General features: G+C 21.5%; 1 protein-coding gene across 1 annotated transcript; it reads right to left on the bottom strand.

The window, feature by feature from the left end:
• Positions 1–3353: 3353 nt before the first annotated feature.
• Positions 3354–19946, bottom strand: alpha-Man-Ia (alpha-Mannosidase class I a). The gene is made up of 9 exons (XM_011504467.1): positions 19368–19946; positions 15343–15567; positions 14093–14308; positions 10035–10214; positions 8141–8354; positions 7114–7338; positions 5628–5833; positions 4246–4440; positions 3354–3479 (listed from the first exon to the last, which is right to left on the bottom strand). The coding sequence occupies exons 1-9, from the start codon at positions 19752–19754 to the stop codon at positions 3354–3356; spliced, it is 1974 nt and encodes a 657-aa protein (XP_011502769.1). The 5' UTR covers positions 19755–19946.
• Positions 19947–21485: the final 1539 nt, after the last annotated feature.

The following is a 21485-nucleotide window of genomic DNA, read 5'->3' as shown; positions in this document are numbered from 1 at the left end:
TGAAAAATATGTTTTATAAAAATATTATAATTAATAATTTGAGATAAAAATAGTTTAGAGATTTATAATATTTTCAGACATAGTAATATAAATAATAAATCTTTATGTAATAATCAACGTGGATATAATGTGTATATACTATGTAGAATTTACAAGGTATCTTGGACGTGTACAGCTTTATATTTTTTATTATATATTTCGTATATGTTCACACGTATACTGATATATTGATAAAATAAATTTAGAATTTTAATCGATTTATTAAACTCGCTTTGCGTTAAAAGAATCTAGCTGTTCGTTCGTGTAATCATTAATTACAATATTAATTTTTGATAATTAAGAAATGCTTTGTATATTTTTGCAAACTGTTATTTTTTTATATTTGAAATCATGTAATATATATATTTTTATATTAATAATTCGAATATTATTGTAAATGTATTTACAAAAACTTAGTTACAAATTTAGCTTGTTTTTCAAAATGACTATTTATATAATATAACATATAGATACAAAGAGCATGAACATATTTATATTCAAATAATATCAAGACTTGTTTCGATCGACATTTTAAAATAAATTATTAAACACGTGTTCATTACTATGGTAAATATTTGTTTGTTATTACGAAAAAACGTAAATATGAATAATTTATTTTATAAAACTGCATATACATATGTATATATTGTTAATTTCTACAATTAACAGAGTAATATTTAACGAAAGACTTGATTCATAAATCATTTATAAATGTTGATGTCTAAAATATTTAAATATTATTAAATTATAGGTTGTCATTAGAATCTTTATTATATAATTGAATCAATATTACAAAAATTCAAATTATAATTATTTATTAAAATTAAAACATCTTTTTAAAATCATTATTTTTAAAGAAAGAATTTATATTTTCTATATTGATTTTTTTTTAGTATTTTAAGAAAATTATGGTGTATAAAACGAATTTTAATATTACTCTCTTACATTTTCTATAATTATGCATGCATTTAAGCTCTTATTCCTATATATGACTACACATATTTAATGTGTTAAGAAGTAAACCACAACTCTATCTCATTTAACATACAACATTAAACAGTATCTTAATAATGCTGATATACAAATCGGATTATTTTTTGTTGTCTATATAATAGTATTTTTAAAATTTTTACAAATTTAAAATATTTCTTAGTTTTTTTCAATTAATAAAAATATTGATATTTAAAAAATAATTAAACATATAACAAATAAATAATTAATATTAATATTATTATTATATTCTATTCTATAACATGTTTATTATATTTTATATATGTACTATTTTAAATACTTAATTAAACTTGTATATTCAAATATAAATATATATATATATATATGTAACATTTATTTAAATACAATCTGAATTATTGTACAAAAAACATTACAAATATTAATTGCTAAATTATTAATTTTTATGATCGATAGATTTTATACTAATTTTCAATTCTCATCCAGTATCACTCTTTACCTTTTTTTTTAAAGATTAGTTGTCTTATTATGTATTATATATACAATGGTAAAATTTTTATAAAGATTTGTTAATTTATTATTTTAGTATATATGTGTATGTACAAATATATTTATATAATAACAATACGTTAAAGTCAAATTTTTCTGAACTTGTTCTAATTTTATATTTATATATATAGACATTGGCATAATTTTAATCATGTATTATAAAATGATCTTTTCTTAATATCTCATTTAAACTAAAAAATCAACAAAACACATCACAATCACTTATATCAAATACATGAAAAAAAATTGTTGTACATTTTAAAATAACGATTAAATCTGACATGAATAACAAATATGAATTTTTCTATATATTACATAAATTTTTATTAAATAATAATCGTTGGCAGATTTAACGTTTTTCGAAATGTAGGAATTTTTATATTTATCAAAATTAGAAATATTTTAATTTTATTTCTAAGAAACTGATAAAATATTAATAAAAGATAACAAAACAATTACATGTAATTTATAAAATTAAGCTAAACTGCACTTCTGATATTATTACTATTTTTGTTTATGTTAATGACATCTTTGCTTATTTGTAATAATTCAATGCACTGTTCCAGTTTTGCCTAATCAGTTAGGAATACTACACTATTTTAAGAGAAAAATATAAAAGAACTAAATAAGACTTACATTTCAAATTCCTGTAGACCTAAATTAAAAACGATTTTAATTCAACATATGCTAAATTATTATACCAACTATTATTTCCTGCTTACAAAATATTTGTGAATATAATAATTTGAATCAAGTCCAATTTTAATTTACATGATTTTCTTGTTAGTACATTTTAAACTAAATTATATATATATATATATATATATATATATATATATATATAAGAAAATTGTATTATCTTATCATTTTAACAATGGAATGTATATATACATGTATGCATATTATATATGTATTTACATTATATATATAAACATATTTATATACATAATATTAACTTTTTTCATTTTATAATTAAATACCAATATTACCAATACAGTAGTTTTACGAGTTTTTAAGTTACTTGGGGTGAAACAAAAACATAGTTATAGAACAAGTATGGTGAGAATATATGTCCATATGACATGTGTACTAAGTGACAAATAAAATTAGAGAAAAAATAAATTAAAATCAATTTTATAAAGAATTAATAAAATAATATAAAGAAATAATATAATCTTTTATAATAATAATTTTATAAAGAAAATGTATAGTATGTACATAAGTGCCATAGTATTTTTGTCTTTATCTTATAAAGACAATAGGAACAATTATGTTTACAAATTTATGTTTTTGTTTTTATTAAAAAGTTAATCTTACGGATGAAGTTGTCAATAAAATTCATTGTTTCTCATTTTTAACTTTACTATACTCCTTTACTTTTTCTGATTTATTATTATTTACTTATCAATTTCACATAAAATTATTGAATGTATTTATATAGCTGTAATTTCAAATGTCATCTTTTCTCGACATTTTCATCAATTAATATATTATCAATAAAATATATTACTTAATAACACTAAATGTATGTTTCTTTCCCTTTTCACTTATTATATGATTTTTTTGTATTCATCTTGCTATCTAGTGATTAAATACTTACATGTGACTGAAAATGTATGTATGTGGTATTCTTTATACTGTGTAGTAATTATCATAGAATAGAATTTTTTATTTCTTCTCAATGCATCTGAAGTTTATTCTTCTTTTCTCAATTTTAACATTCTGAAAATGTTTTATATATTTAACGCAGTAAAAAATTTTAGTAAAAAAACTAATATAAATAAATTATTCATACTTTATAATGCAGGAGCTGCACGATACAAAGGATTTTTGCCTCTGATTGGAAGAAGGTGAGCCTCAGAATTAAATACCCATTCATCTAGGCTGATAAATTCATCATCGCTGAATAATAAATACAGGTACTGAAAATGAATAAATACTATTGAAATATTATTGAACAAACTAATAATTACAAACAAGATATTTTATTTTAAATATAAAGAACAATAGCTTCACACTAAAATAATTGTCTTTAATTTTTAAAAATAATAAAAATTTCATTATATAAAATTTCATATAGATTATTTTATTATATTTAATAAGATATTTCATACATCTACTAAAGAATATCTTTTTCAGTAGTCTAATCGTAGAAAATTATTTTAGTCTATATACAAGTGTAACTATATTTTTGAAATTTATCGTATTGATAATAATTCACATATATGTATTATTTTTATTTTTATTTATATTATTATGACAAAAAACAAAACTTATACTTGAATAGATTGCATTTATCCATTTTCTATCATTACGTTAAAAAAAATATGATACTAAAAATTATAATTAAATAATTTTATATTCAATGAATAATAAATTTGTAATAAAACAAATAATAAAAAAAAATATATACAATTAAATTATTTTCAATATTCAACTGTATAAATTTAATTATATTTATTAAAAATTATTTAAAATCTTAAATAGTAAAAATTATTTATTAATTCAAATAAATAGTTAAAAATCTCAACTTGCTGTTAGAAATAATGATTTGCCTTTTTTTTATATGTTAAATTAGTAATTTAGCAATCAGTACATAACAGGAAAGCAGTATTTTTATAAATATTATAGTGACTGAATTAAATTTCATTTAAATTTATCTAAATTGAAAGACAAATTCTTACTCACCTTCAATGTTTCAGCAAAAAAATAGCTTTGTTGAACATCATCCTTTTGTGGATCGAGTTGGTAAACATTGTGAAGGCCAGTATAACCGCCAGGGACACGACAATGCGTCTCTAAAGCTTGAATGGCTTCCCATCCCCATTCTCGATATTTCGGATCTTTCGTTAGTCGCCACATCACGAAATATGACTCAAAAGTCTATAAATATATGACATCATTTAAAAAATATATCTTATATTAAAAGTAGACCAAGATTAAATATATTTCAAATTTATAAATTTGACTTATAAATTTATATAATTTTTCTGTTTATTTTTCAATGTGAAATATGAAAAGTAGATGTATGTTTGTGCATTTCGAATATATAGGATAAGTATCATTAAGTAGAATATTATCTTATATTCAGCACAAAGATTATGTAAATGATTATGATGATTAATTATGTTTAATTATTTTATATTTCGTAATATAGATTTAATAATTCATTATCCAAATGTATAAATAATAATAATATGTTTATACAATATATATTTATTCAGTGTTGCAGAAAATATTATAATGAAAAAAATTGTGAACATTAAGATAAGGGTATGAAAAATTGGTATTTAAACGATAATAAATTTGTAATTTGTATGCATTTACTGAAAAGTAAATGTTGGGCAGATGCATTATTAATTTATTTAGTTTATAGAAAATATGATATAAGAGCATTTGATGATTACTTTTATATTTACTGATAGATAATAATTGTTTATACATAACAATTTTAAAGTGTAGATGATTAACTTCTTATATGAGTGTTTGTTATTTTAAATAATTTAAAAATTTTAATTTTTGTTCAAATTATAATACTTTAAAAATGCATATATATTGAACAATATATAATAGGTTTGTACAAGAATTTCATTAATACAATGTCAATTAATACTAAATAAATAAATAAATATATTAATTTTATGTTTAATATTATAAGCTATTCCAAACATTGTTGTAATATAACATCCGATTTGTTTCAAATTATTCAGTTCTTATAAGTTTACCAGAGGAATGTTAATTGATTTAAAGGAGAGTATATTGAATACATCATAAGTTTACAAATAAGAAGTATACTAATAAGAACACTTCAACTTAATATACTATAATCTAATAATTAAATAAACTTCGAAGTATACGATAACATTCAATTGAAATAAATATAATTGAGTTCACATAAATTTTGCAAGGTACCAGAAAGATTCATATACCAGAAAATTCAAATACCAGAAAATGTTTAAATTTATGTAAATTAAAATTTATTTATTTATCTAGTTGCATCGCGTCGAACGAAAAATACATCAATTATAATATAATTAATGGAAAATAGAAAAAATTTTCAAAAGACTTACTTCGGGTCGTAAGATGTAATATTTTTCTCCATTTTTTAAACTCTTTGCCTCGTTACCTTCTATAAAGTGAAATGCTTCGGGACCAAGTTTGGTAGCACTGCGATCATAAGATTCATGACAAGTGTTTGTCAGTCCGGCTGCAATATCCATGTGTTGGCTGCTCATTTCGCTTTTTTGTGTTTTAGCTCCGAGAGCGAACATACCACCTACAAAATAAAAGTTAATAGAATTTTTTTCAATTTATATTAATTTAATAAAATTAATTTTAAAAATAAAAAAATATAATATATTATATTTTCTTATACTTAAAGATTTAAACTTAATTAAAATTTATTAATGCATACACAATAATACATATATAATGATAATGGTGCCATTTTATATTCACAAATAATGAAAACTATTATTAACTAATTGCATGATATTTAGTATAATGTTTGATTTATTGTCAATGTATATGTACATTGGAAAACTTTTTGTTCTACTAGCAAATATGTATATATATATATATATATATATATATATATATATATATTTCTAATAATGCTTCCCAGCTCTGTATGCCTCTGTAATTATTTTTCTAGTACCAATTATATAATAGCAGCCATTCAAGTCATTAATCAAACCAAAACTTAAAAAAGATATAGGCACTAAATAGGATAAACATTTTTAATCAAATCCAACAGACGTATACATTTTACGCTGCAAGCAATAAGTCCAATTCGAAATGGATTTCTCCAAGTGATAGATGTTCAATCTAAGAGTGATATTTTTAGATTATAGTTAACAATCTCGATTCATTAGCTTATTTTTATCTCACTTAATACAATATAATCTAGAAGACTACAAAGTTAAATACAATAATCATTTATTATTTGATAAACTGTTATCAACCAGTTTAATTTTATCCATGATATGGATTATTCTAATGAATATTTATTGAATTAACTCTTTGGCTGCTTCATTAACATTCACTAATATTTGAATTAATGTAAATTCATAAAAAATTGAAATATCTCAGTCCTAAAATATATACAAATATTTATATTAATACTTAACATGGTTATTGTGCATTGAATGTTGAAGATGAAATGTAATTTCTAATGATTTAATAACTTCTGATTTAATTTCATTCTTGCTCTAAACAAATATTCAATACATTGTTTTTATCTACATTTTATGCATTTAGCAGCTTACAGCAAGCATAAGTTATATAACATAACTGAAACTATATTTTTGATCTATTATTATTTTTGATATTATAAAAAACGCCATATATGAAAATATTCAACGCAAATAGAACAAAATAAAATATATGCAGAATTTATAAATGAAAATACAGCATTTCAAATGAATTAATAAAATTAAATAAATGAAATAAATTTCATTGATCAATGAATCAATGAATAACATTTCTTTAAAGTTTGAAAATTTCAGATTTCCATTGACGTATATATATATACATATATATATATATATATCTTACCTGCAAAACAAGCAAGATGACCCATTTTATGTTCAAGACGTTCGTATTGTAAATCAGAAGCATACAGGAGGCCACTAGGTGATTTGATAATCATATATTTTGTAATCGCATCCATTGCTTCATTGTACATTTCACGTGCTTCGTTATCCTCTTTACCTGACTGAATCCAGGCTTTTAGCAGATATTCATAAAAACTGTCACCTAGACCTCCCAATGACATATGATCTAAAAAAAAAATATTTTATTTTATTTACTATTTATTCGTATGACTTATACAATATTTAAAATTAAACTAGAAAGTATCTACTCCATACTTTTATAACCTTATAAATATTGTAAATAATATAAAGTACTGAATACATATAATAACATGTACATAAGAAAATTTTCGTTGACCATAATATAGTTAATATTTAACAATTTTTGACACTATAAATGTATTAAATTAACCTGAAAATATCAGAATAAGGAAAGTATCACCGAAATATAAAGATATATGGAATTTCTATATTCACGAAATATTCAGTTATTACAATATTTTCGTGAATATCAGTACTGTACATATAATTCATCGATAAATGTCTTATTAAGCTAATTAATTAAGCAACATGATTAATCAATTAATATAAATTACACTTTTAATAAAATGAAATCAGAATTTAAAAAATTGTTCTTGGTGAATATATATAGAGAAAAATAAATTTTAATAACTTTATATTTTTATTTTAATACACATAATATTTTCTTATTATTAAGAAAGAAAACAAATATTTAGATCCATAATATTTTAGTAATATATAAGAAATTATTAAGCACCGACATTCCCATTACATAAAATTTATTGTATAGGGTTCACGTGAATAAAGTAAAAGATATTTTATTGAAATCGGTAATGAGAGAATTTTTATGAAAATTAATTTTATTATCACTACAGAGAAATTACGGTTAAATACAAGAAGATTATCTCTCCGGCCATAAATATACACGGGATAAACAAAGCATAAAAAAAAACTATAAACAAACTTACGTCTTCCCCATTTACCAGTTTTTGGATGAATATAATTTGGATACAATCCTTTAGGTTTTTCAAGATTTTTTAACGTTTTCCGGACGTGATCAACCTTTGATCTATATATAGGGTTACCTGTAATATCACTAAGGTACGTAAATTCTAAATGCATGGTTCCTATTTCAGAAAGAATACTACAGCCACTACTTGCCCATCCGTAATTTTTACTTGCCTAAGAAAATGACAACAGAAATAATTAGAAATATTTTATTAAATACATATATTAAAATAATTTCTTATTAAATATAATAACTATGTAGTTGATGTATCTTATTTTAATTTTGGTTATACTTCAATTATTTTAATTTTGTTTAATTATTTTAACTTATTTTAATTTTTGGTTATACTTCAATTATTATTTGATTAATTTTCCTTCTACCATTTCTTTCTATATTATGTGAATATAATTAGTCTATTTATAAATTATCCAATTTCTATACAATGTATATACAAAACTGATGCTATTAAAACAAAATAAAAAATCAATAAATCAAATTAATATAGTTTCAAATAAATAATGAAACGTTCTCAATACTTATAACTTAAATAAAATATTTAATCAAAAAGCAGAAATTACAACTACATTTAATACTACAAATGCTTTAAAGCCTTCAATCAAACGGAATCAACGTAGAGCAATCATTAAATACATGTACCATATTTTACTAAATTCTGAATAATTATAACTATTAAATTTTGTGGTATAGATTTTTAATATTAGGAATACTTTTTGTTTAGAAAAGGTGTTTTAGTGTCCAAGATTGTACTTTTGTAAACAAGAGAATGAAATACAGATACTCTGTATAATAGTTACATTAGTTTTTACTAATGAAAAAGAATAAAATTTCACATATAGTAAAAATAATTAGTTTAAAATACACGTATAATTCTTTATTAGATAGTTTCTTAAATAAATATTTAAGAAAGAAAATTAACTATATTAATACTTGTTGAAATATATAAAAAATAAATTAAAAAATGGTATTTCAAAAGTACACCGTAATGGAGCAAACAAATTTAAAAAACTGAGTAGACAAAGGGCAACAAAATATTAATAAGAAAAGAATAAAAATACAGATAATTATGCAAAGTTTAATGGTAATAATATAAATCCGTTTTCAATAATTAGGTACTCGTTACGTAGATCCTATTTTATACACATTGTGGTAATATGGATTAGGTCATTAATATATGATCATATTATACAATGATTAGTTAATTAATTTTATTAGAAAATAAGGAGATTTATGTTCTTTTTTAATGACTTATGAAAACAAACGATTCATTTAATTGAAATAAACTAATCTAATATACTTGTTACATCATCACGTATAATAAATTTTGTTTGAAAATTTTATATTGTAGATTTATTCATTTATTTCATCACATTCTATTACAAAGATTATAAAAAGATTATAAAAAGATTATAAAAAGATTTAAAAAAGATATTGCGATTGCTTTTCGAAAATTATTTTAAAAAATAAACAATTTATGAATGTTAAGAATAAGACAATATTACATATAGTAGCACTTCGATCATCAGGTAAATACTTTATTACTTAGATGTATCACACATTTTTAATGTTAAATATCGCTAGTTAATGTTTATATTAATACTAAAATCAAAAAAATAATTGACACTAAATATATACTAAAAAGATTTCTACTTAAATGATATTGAAAGACTTAATTCCACGAGTGAAATGAAAAGTAAGCTAGTGTTGGGAAAAGTGACAGAAAACACGAAGTTGGATAAAGGTCTTTAGTAATATAGTGATAATTTATTCATAATATGATTAGCTGAAAAAAATTTGTGTAAAACATTAAGAAAAGTTGTATTAACTCTACTTACTCCAGTGTGTAGATTTATAAGAGAATGAGGTATTCCAGTTTCTGTTTGAAAGGCAGGTAACATTCGTTCTCCCAGCTGTACTGCTTTCTCACGAAACATTACATCGCCGGTGAGAGCATAACAAGATAAAAGGCTCCCCATAAAACGAATATTTGTTTCAAATAAAGAGATTTCTGAATTCTGAAACATAATATTTCAAAACTAATTATCAATTAATTAACAAATGTATAGTATATTTTATGAACCAAAAGAAAAACTTTTAAGCTTTGAGAAATTATCGTTATATAGATAGTTTTTAATGAAAATAATTGAATTAACAGGCCTATATATATTTACTAAGTTTTTTCTTCATAAGTATCAATGTATAGTTTTTATTTTTTGTCGGTTTTAGTTACAATATAATATGATTTATTAACTGAATTAATGAATTAATAAGTGGAAGAAATTCAACTAAAAAAAGGTAAATAAAAAAAATATGTTGACCGCAGTTAAAGAAAATATACATATATATATATATATATATATATATATATATATATATATTATATAAGTAGTGCATGCTTTCATCAATTTATTTTCCAAACTGTTTATATTATGAAGAACTCTTTCTGAATCTTGTGACCGAGTTTTAAAGAATTAACAAAGTATAATGTCAAAAATTAAATATTCATATATTTTCACCAATAAAATTTGTTTTAACTTTATAATTTATAATAAAAATTATTAAGCCGTTTTTCATAAACGAAAACTAATATTTTGAATTAATTAACCTTACAATTACAATAAAATTTCTTGATAATTAACTGAAAACACTAACTTGTGTACTATAATAAAATAAAAATTATTAAAAAAGAACTAAAATAAAAAAAGCTTTAAAAATAGTGGAAATGAAATAAAAAACCCAAAGTTTTTAATATTGTAAAAAATGATTCGAAAAAATAAATATGTTTAAAATTATTCTAAATAATTATTTTTTCGATAAATTTTATAGAATATAAATATAATTTTTATATTATAATGGATAATGAAAATATATGTAATATATAAAATACATTTACAATACAAATTAATTTGTTTGCCAGATTGATAATGCGGAAAGACAAAACAATAAGATTAATAATAATTGGATTGAAAAATGTATTTCCTCATATACTCTATATTGAAGGATTTTAACATTAAAGCACTATTTAGTTTCAACTTGTGTTAAATCAAGTAAACTATTTTTACATAATCGATTTTTAAAATAATTCTACGTAATAATATTTTATACTAATTATCCATTAGTCCCATCTATACAAAACATGAACATTTTTATGACGTTCTGTTTATTTCATCGCTTAATAGATGATACTATGACTTTATCTAACCCATCCTTATCTATATATCTTTAACAATGTTACAAATTCTGCACTGTAAATATAAATAAATTGATCAAACTATAAATTCCAATAATTATAATTATTTAATATGAAATTTCATTTTAAAATAATATGTACTTATTTTCAATATTATATATAAAAAATATAAAAAATATTAAATATATTCGATAAAATGGGTATGAAGGCAATGAGAAATATTTGAATAATATAATTAATAATATTCATAACATAATTAACGAATTTAATCAATTTCATATTCAAAAAATTTGTTTAAAAATAATATAAAATTAATATAAAATTTTAAGATCGTGATATATAGGTCGGTAATATGAAATTCAATAAATATGTAATATCCTGAAAACTTTCATTTTTATGAGAAAAATTAGTACAAACAAATATAATAATAAACATATAAGAACATTTTAATTTAATGAGTTCTAAAAAAAGCAAGCTTTAATTTTTGTTGCCAATAAATTTAATTTGTCTATTTAGTTTCCAATTTACATATGTTTTAAAATTGCATGTGTCGGTTTAATTGTGTACTTAATAAGAATTCTACACTATTGTCAGAGTAGATATTGGCTATACCAAAAAATAAAGAAGAAAGCAAAAATTAAGTCGATAAATTCAGAATAAAAAATAAATACTAATATTGATTCTTTCACATTTCAATCTTATTCAAGTTTATGTAATTTAGGTATGTGCAAGTATAAGTTAATTAAAAATATAAAGATAATTATTTATAATTAATATTATTATTAAATGATATATATTTTTAGTTAATGTTAATGTTTATGTAATGCGCAGTAACAAAAATATCCTTACTAAACAAATTAATATTTTATATATAACTTTAAATAGTTTAAATAATTAGTACCCTTTCTTAGCCCATGAAAAATTTTGTGAATAAATAAATAATATTTTAATTAATTAATATGAGCGAGATTATAATTTCAATAGAAACAGAGGGAAAACGCGACAAGGTTTAATCTACAGTCTTTAATTTAATCTTTAACATTACTAATTATTTCCGTTTAAATATTATTAAAAAATAAATTTAATTTAATAATGTAAATTATAAAAAATAAGTAAAACGGTTGTTTTAATTTTATTTAAAAATGTTAAACAAGGTATTAATAAAAAAGTATAGATAAAAAAAATGAATGAAAATTACATTTTTAGAAATTAATATTTAAATTTTTCAATGAGTCTATAAAAAAATAGTACCTTATTATTTTTATTATATATTAAATACTAAAGTGCGAAACGAGAAAAAGTATCTTTACCTAGTAAATAAAATACACTTACTAAACTAAAATGAAATCGATCTTTATTCTGTTGAATAATGTACATCAACGAAGCAAATGAAAATCTAAAAGTAGTGGAAGAATGTTTTCGATAATAAAATAGTCGTATGTCAATAGCCTGGCTCCTTTTAACGATTTTTGAATCGCAAAATTATATATGTATATACATATATATTCGTAGCGCTTCGTTAAAAAGATTAAAACATATTTCTCTAAAAATTTAATGTTCACATTTTGCTTAATTTAGCAAATATATATTTTTTTAAATAAAAAATATACTATAAAACATTTAAAAAAATATTCTCCTGCTTGATTTGAACAACTATTACTTCAAACATATCATATAAAATTCATACATAGAATAATTAATGCTTGGACGATCTACAAAAACAACTTTAGTAAAAATTTCTAGATTTTTTAAAATATGTTAATATTATATTTGAAATAATGACAATTTTATTACGGGCAGAATAAATTCGTAACAAAGTAAAAATACTAGAGATCATTAATTTAAGATGAAACAATTGCAACTAATCACGATTTAAATAAGTTTTTGTTTTATGGTATAAAATTTTGTAGAATTTTATAAGTTAAACATTTAAAAGTGAGAAAATAATAAATTTTTTACAAGAATTGTTTAAGTTTATCACACTTTTTCAGAATACTACAAAAATAATATTAATATTGTCATACCTTTATCCAATCCTATAAATGCTTTATATTGTGCTTGGCACTAAAACGATCTCTAGATTCCAAACACATTACATTATGATCTGATTAATGTTTTTTTTTAACTGGTCAAGAAATCACTCCGACCTATTTGAGAATCAAATTAATGTATATCTAATTATATATAGTTTGTAAAATAAACACGCTTGTTATGTTTGTATCCTATTTTTTAATAAATATTAAAAAAAATTTCCTTTGAATTTATATAGTCACAAACTTTTCATTTAATTATATATTATGATGAAAATTAACTACAATTCGAATTTTCATGACTGTCATGGAGAACAACTACTCTATAACAAAAGCATAGTTTTTTTATAATGATACTATACTTTTTTGCTATTCGCAATGCCACTTTTTCCTCTGTTGTACATATAAATTCAAGCTTTAAAAGAGATATTTAAATTAGAGACTCAAAAGGTTTATTTTAAAACTTTATTGACATATCATTTGTCACTGTGTCATTCTGTTATTTTAAAGCTATGTAAATAATTATAATAAATAATTTCTTATTTTTTAAATATATTTAAATATATCGAAAAATATAGAAAGAATTATATATTTTTAAATGTTTTTAAAACATTTTCGTGTTTCATTATTAAAGTGAATATTTAATAGTTCATTACTTAACACTGATACTTACAATATCAAAATCGAGATTTTGTGCAATCCAGTCTCTTCCTTGCTTAAATTCTTCACGAAGTCCCATTATATACAGAGTATCAAGACCATCGACTATAGTGGCCCCCATCGTTGAACTACCAAAAATACTTGCACTGTGACCCCTTTTAGAAATTGGCCGCAACTCATTTTTACCCCAGGCATATCGCACATAATTGTCCCAAGCGTGTTTCATCATCTAAATGAAAATAATTAAAAAAGGAAAACATTTCAAAATTGATACCATAATTTATTAAATCAATTTGTAATTTACATATGAATCAAGATTGATAATAGGCAGAAAAATATTGTTATATATTTTAAATAATACAACTTATGAGAATCAATACCTTGACAATTTTATCTAAACAACGTTTGATTTTTTTTTTAAATATATAGATAGACTATTAGTTAAAAATTTTGTTAAATACTTGTAATAGTTTACGAACAAATATACATTTTATAAGATATAAATTATAAAAGTTCGACAATTAAGCATTATTTATTAATATATTGGTTTGAATTGATGAAAACTATTTGCGGCTATTTCGAGTATATTTGTACATTGCAGTGATTTAACTAGATTAGATATTAGGAGTATTAAAAGTTTATTTTTTAAGCTTGATATTACCTAAGATAATTTAATCTTTTTTAAACAATTATAAAATTCATAATTAATTAATTTATAATCATACAGTTTTTATATTACTTGATCCGATCATTTCAGTTATAATTATAAACTAAAATTATTTTACAAATAAAAACTTTAAACCTTATAATAACAAGTTAATATTATAATTACATAATATTCTAATATTAATAACAGTTGTCATTAAATTTAAAAAATTAACAGATTAATGATAATGAGAAGATATTAGTTTGGTTCATTAAAATTATTTAATGTAAGAGATTTGCAAGGATTGATGGATATATGTATACAAAAATATTAATGTACAATATCAGTTGATTATTCAAATTCTAAAAAATATACTAATCTTAGATAATTAAAAAGATCAACGATTTAAAATTTGAGAACGTATAAAATAAAAACATAGTTATAAAATATTTGTTAAACAATTGTTACACGACCACATAAAGTAGTTCATATATAATTAGTAATTTAAAATTGAAAATTGAAACACTAAGTAAAAAATTTCAATTCGTTCAGTAGAAGCTATTGAAAACATCATTCATTTTTAATAAGAATATTAAATTATTTTAATGTTATCTTACCTCTTTTACTTTATTTCTTCGATGCCGAGTGATTGCATCCTGGTCCTCTCCTCCTTCAGTCTTTGGTAACTTTTTAGAAGGTTCAGGTGGCACAGTTTCATACATATTAATCCATTGTGAAATCATAAAAGTTGTTGATACACTACTACTACGCAATCGCAGTTCGCTAAGCATTTCTGGCTTTTCTAAAGTTTTTTGATTCTGATATTCTTCATCAATTTTTGCCTGTAATATAAAGCATATGTTATTATATTGTTTTGAATATCTTTTGGACAAAATAAAAAGTTTTTGATAATATATTATTATATAAAGTATGTATTACTTGTATATGAAGTTTTAAAAATTATACATTAAATGAGTAAAATTATATAAATCTAAAAATTTTCATTTGAAAGCTAATTACGAGGACGAACAATGAAACTATACTGCGAGACTTATAGAAATTACAATTATCTTTTAATTTCAAAGAAATTAAATTTTTTATTATATGTAATTTTTATAAAGCAATCTTTATGGTTGTTTTTTTATAATTTACAAAATATCAAAACTAGTTTTGAGTTTTTAGTTGAGTTAAAATAATAAGAACATTTTTTATATTTTTTTTAATACAGTTCTATATAAGTGTTAAGTTTTTTTTCTTGAGTAGGTGTTACCGATTAAGTTTTTAAAATTTGTGTTTATAGATCAAAACCAATGAAAGTTTCTAATAATTTAACGCTTTTACAGTTTAATATTTATTTGATTTATTTCAATTTAATATTCAAGTTTTATTTAATTTCTTTTTCCAAAAATTTTACTAAATTTATCGACATTTACTTAAAAAGAAATTATATATTTTATTGTAACCCATTTATGTGCTTTATTAAAATACAGTATATAATGATAAATCATAAAGAATCTCAAATAAATTGACAAATTGACTAATTGGTATATGCATCACAAGATATTTACAATAAAATATAAAAATGGTTGTGACTTGTATTATTAAGAAAAAAGCTGGAATATTTTTAGGCTTAGAAGTTAATAATTATTTAAAAAATTGAGAACCAAATGAGAGAAACTTAAGGTGTTTTTTGTCATGTATTTTCATTATATTAACTTAAGACATTTTTGTTGACGTTGAATTTATTAATAGAGGTAATAAAAATCTTCCAAGCAGAACAAAAAATATTTATGTTTGAAACAGTTTAAAATATTTGCGTTAGTAAAAAATAGCGTTGATCAACTTATATGTTCAATTTATATTATATGAAGTAGGTAACTATAACAACACAGACTAATAAGCGATTTTTTATTTATCTGAGACGCTGTATATAATACTCTCATTTATTATTAATGATGGCCAACTAGTCATAAGTAAGGAACATTTTGTTAAATTCTAACTACTTCTGCCTGTCATTATGTAAGAATAGACTCGATTTACAAATAACGAAATTAAATATCTCAGTACAGTAAAGCTTACATATATTTTCTCTTAGATATAGAAATATTACGTTTCTTAGGAAATGATATGGTCATATTCATAGGAACTTTCAATATTGTCAGACTTTTACCTAAATTCGATTTGTATGATTGTTTCCAATAATGTATATATATATATATATGTATATATAAAAGATTAAAATACGCTAATATTTTCTAAAGATGATTAGCGCTTTCTGGCAATTCTTTATGATCAAGTTGTTAAGAACAGTGATAATGCACATGTTAAAACGTCTATTTAACCCTAGTTGATACATTGAATTGGCTGGCTGCTATATTTGACTGACTGTTGTCACTTGATTAAATGTTTTTCTTTTATTTCGATAGAGTATTGAAATGCGCGTATTGTGTATTGATATTAATATTTTCAATAGTTGCATTTCATATTATACTTCCTTTGCTTCTATATTTTAATTGAACTTAATTATAAATACTTTTATATTCTTGACACTTGTTATCTTATATTTTATTCTGATAAATAGGCATTTCTTTGTCATTTACTTATCAGCTAGCAGGTATTAAATGAATACTAGTATGTATGTTCTACTTTCACCTTTAAAAAAACAGATTTAATCTTTCTATATATAATCGTACAATGTAACTATTTCTTAATCTTTTTTATTTAAGCACAAATAAATCATGTTAGTGAATACAAATTTTCATATGATTCCACAAAATCTACTCTTTCCTCTAATAGCATTTTATGCATTGTTCATTATCCAGAAATAAACGTTAGGTAGTTGCCAGAGATAAAAGTATTTGTTCGTATTAGAATATAATTTAATTTTATAATAGGATCTTAATATTAATTCTACAAAAAATGAATAGTAACAATAAGATTTAATTATATTTTTATTTAAATATTAGGGTTTGATTCTACAATACATATTAAGTTGTAAAGAATCTATCAACAAATAAGATTTAAACACATACTGTTTGTAATTGCTACAAAATTTCAATGATGATTCCTTATTATAATATTATTAGATAATGAATCGTGAATGATATATTAAAACTTTATAAAAGTTTAATACATTGTAATTTCTATTAAATTTAATTTATATTTTATTACCTATAATTTAAAAAATCATCTATATCTAATTTCATATTCAATAATTTGTAATTAATTTTTTAAGTAAATGGAAATCGCTTGTATGTTTAATATTAAAATTTTCCACCTTTAAATGAAACTGTAGGTATTGGAGGTTCAAATCCAATATTTTATAATACTTTAATTTGAAATAGCAAAAGTAATACAAATAGCAATATAAAAAAATTAATTTTATTATCAAGGCAATTTGGATGTGGCTAAAAAGCAATAAAACTAAAAAATTTCAATACTGTTAATTGTATTAAAGCTTTTTAGAGAAATAACGGTAGTATATATTATCACAAGAAAAAAAGAACACCAATCATAAAGAGTATATTGTTATTTTTTCCATTTCAAATTACATCACTTGTTTAAACTTTTTTTAATAATGAAAATTATATATTTAAATATATATCATATAAAAGATATAAAAGATTGTCAAAAAATTGCTTCAATAAAAAAGTTTCGTTAAAAAATGTGTTTAGTATATTACAACAGACTTTTATTTTTATATATAAACATTTTTAAAATTAGTATTTTTTACTTTCAATTTGCAGTACAAGGATTTTGTTGGTGTTATTATACACTAATTTTCTGTTATTTTGAGACAATAAAAAATCTTACAAGATGTTGAAATGAAATATTTCGTCTGTTTAACAAACTACATTTGTCAAATTCTACACAATAATTGTTGCAATTTTTTTTAATAAAAGTGAACAAATTTTAGAACGTATTTTTATTATAATTATAAAATTATAATATATTTATTGAATATACAAATATACTTATTGAAAATTTTTAACTATTCAGTACTGTTTTAACTATTACCTGTTTTTCTCTTAGTTAGCCTTCCTGTATCAGTAACATAACTAATTAATAATAGTATGAAAGATAATGGTTTATAATTTTCTAGTCAAATTAGTTTGATATCTCTAATTTTGTAAAATCCAAAGAAAACAAAATTTCTGTTATAAAAATTAATATTAGAACTTAATCTCAACTATATAACATAGACAATATAAATTATTACAGTTTATATTAATGATAACAATAATAATACTTGATATACACTTGTTTTAGTTAGTAATGTTTATTTAATAACTATAATAATCAAATACCACTTAATGTTTCATTAACAAAATTAAAAAATTGTCTTAATAAAGTAAAATAAAAGAAAAATTTAATTATATGATATCAAGATATTTCTTGGACAAATAAAAAACTCATATTCTTTTGAAACAGTGAAAGGGATAAATCATTTTAAACTAATTAAATTTATATTTTAGGTTATCTGTATTATTTAGAAAAATTAATTTGTAAGAAAACATGGTCATCAAGAAAACAAAATGTGGCATAAAAATTAAATACTCTATATTTTTTAGCTTTCTAATAATTCTATAAATAAAAAAAAATTAAAACATTATATATGAAATATGTAACATTTAAATTATACCTGCAATTTTTGTTTGTCTTTAAGAAGATGGATATCCTCAGTCCTTGGATTTCCATGGTGAATAGGGATTACATTTATTTTATAACCAGCTTCCATACGTTGACTCTGTAGGTTGGGTGGTACTGGTATCAGAAGTTCGGGACCTGCCTTTTGTATACGTTGATATACCTGATAAACGCTATTTACACTCCCATGACCTCGAAAATCTTCTGGTAGAAAAAAAAATGCACCGAAGCAGACGATACCAAATGTTAAGAAAACTAAAAGTATAAGGTATTTCTCACGTAGGCGAAACGAACGCCGGCCAAACAGCTGGCCAGGCTGTACACCGTTAACGAAACGTTGATAGCTAGGTAGAATTCCATTGCCACCGGCAGACGACGACATAATCGTCGTCCGTATCGTGTTTGCTATATCCTTGCTATTTCAATCTATCTCTCTCTTATACGTTCACCAAACCAATATTGTTAGATATATTACTCTATTATGAATTGATGTCTATAATAGTAACCAATACATGAGTACGCAAGTAACCACGAAGTCGATACACAGTGAAACTTGAAGGTTATACTGTGCGTGTACATGTACATGAGAAAATAAGTTGATTGCCCGAATTTTCACTTCTTTAACCAAATTATGTTAATGACAAAAGATTAATTCATAAAATGTGTTATTATAGCTAGCTTTGAAAAAAGAGGAATAAATTCACGTGTAATTAATGACTATAAGCTTTACAATAGCTTAAACATATTATCTTCCTTAATTGCACAATGTGTTCACTAACTATTGACAAATATTTCGTTTTATCTTTTGAATTGTAATTTATAGTTCTGGCTTCTCATAATTCTATATTAAATTATAATATGAATCGTTTCTTTAAAAAGTGCTGACATCTACAAGGAACTTGATCATAGGATTCCACGAATTAGAATGCAGAAGCATATTTTCTATCAAATTACGGCGCTAAATTAAAACATTTATAATTTTATTAAAATTTATAAATTGTGTACATTATACTGTTATGTACATAAATAAATTCAATTAAAATTATTAAGTATTAATATTTTATAAAATTATATAAAAATATTTTATAAAAAAATCTGACGCAAATCGAAATACAAAATGGAAATAAAATAATTTCTTTATCGTATTTCAATTGTTAACGATTAAAGTAAACATTTTTATTTAAATTAATATTTAAAAAAATATGTTTTACTTGAAAAGAATTTATTTATTCAAGGAGACATATATACTTTAAGACATGTTGAAATGTTGAGGATTGATAAGGCTAGCAAACATTTTCATATGATGAAATCTTGAAAATAATAAGTAATATAATCAAACAAAATAAGTAACATAATTTTTATTTTATTACTAACTAAAACTAATTGAAAATTAATTGTAAAATAATACATCATCTACGGAAGTATAGAAGAAAATTTATTTCTGATAAGGCTGACTAAACTATTACATAAATAAACATTATGTTGGTAATAAAATATACGAAAAAGAATAAAAATTTTATCCTTTTTCCTATTATATACATATTTGAATTAAAATCAGAATTTTTTACTATGGTTTTGATTATTGATATACATGATTCATATTATTCATTTCAAATTTTGGTAAATTTTTAGATAAAAATGTTTTTATAAATATGCAAGTTAAGGAAACCTCCGGAGTAAAACTTTAATAAAAAACAAACTTGCAAAGGGAAACAATAATTACATACATATTTTTCGTACTTTTTAATTTCATACTTATGCATGAATAAGTAATTACAATATATATATATATATATATATATATATATATATATATATAATAGTATTTATATGAAATCGTTTACAATTGCCAAAAATTAATCTTTACACAAATAAAAAGGATATAAGAACTACATTAAATTTAATACAATAAATAAGAGCCTTTTAAAAATTAAAATAAGCACAAAGGAAATATATCTTAAATAATAAGAAATACTTAACAAAACGTGATATATTTAGAGAGTTTTAGGAATTTTTTTTACTATTAATTATGAAAAATAATTACACTTCATTACATATTATATTCATAAGATCTTAGCGGTATTATGAAAATTTGATATTATATCGCTTATAC

This window comes from Ceratosolen solmsi, unplaced genomic scaffold (genome assembly GCF_000503995.2).
Source record: "Ceratosolen solmsi marchali unplaced genomic scaffold, CerSol_1.0 scaffold17, whole genome shotgun sequence".
Classification (NCBI taxonomy): domain Eukaryota; kingdom Metazoa; phylum Arthropoda; class Insecta; order Hymenoptera; family Agaonidae; genus Ceratosolen; species Ceratosolen solmsi.
This window is presented reverse-complemented; position numbering and strand designations above follow the sequence as displayed.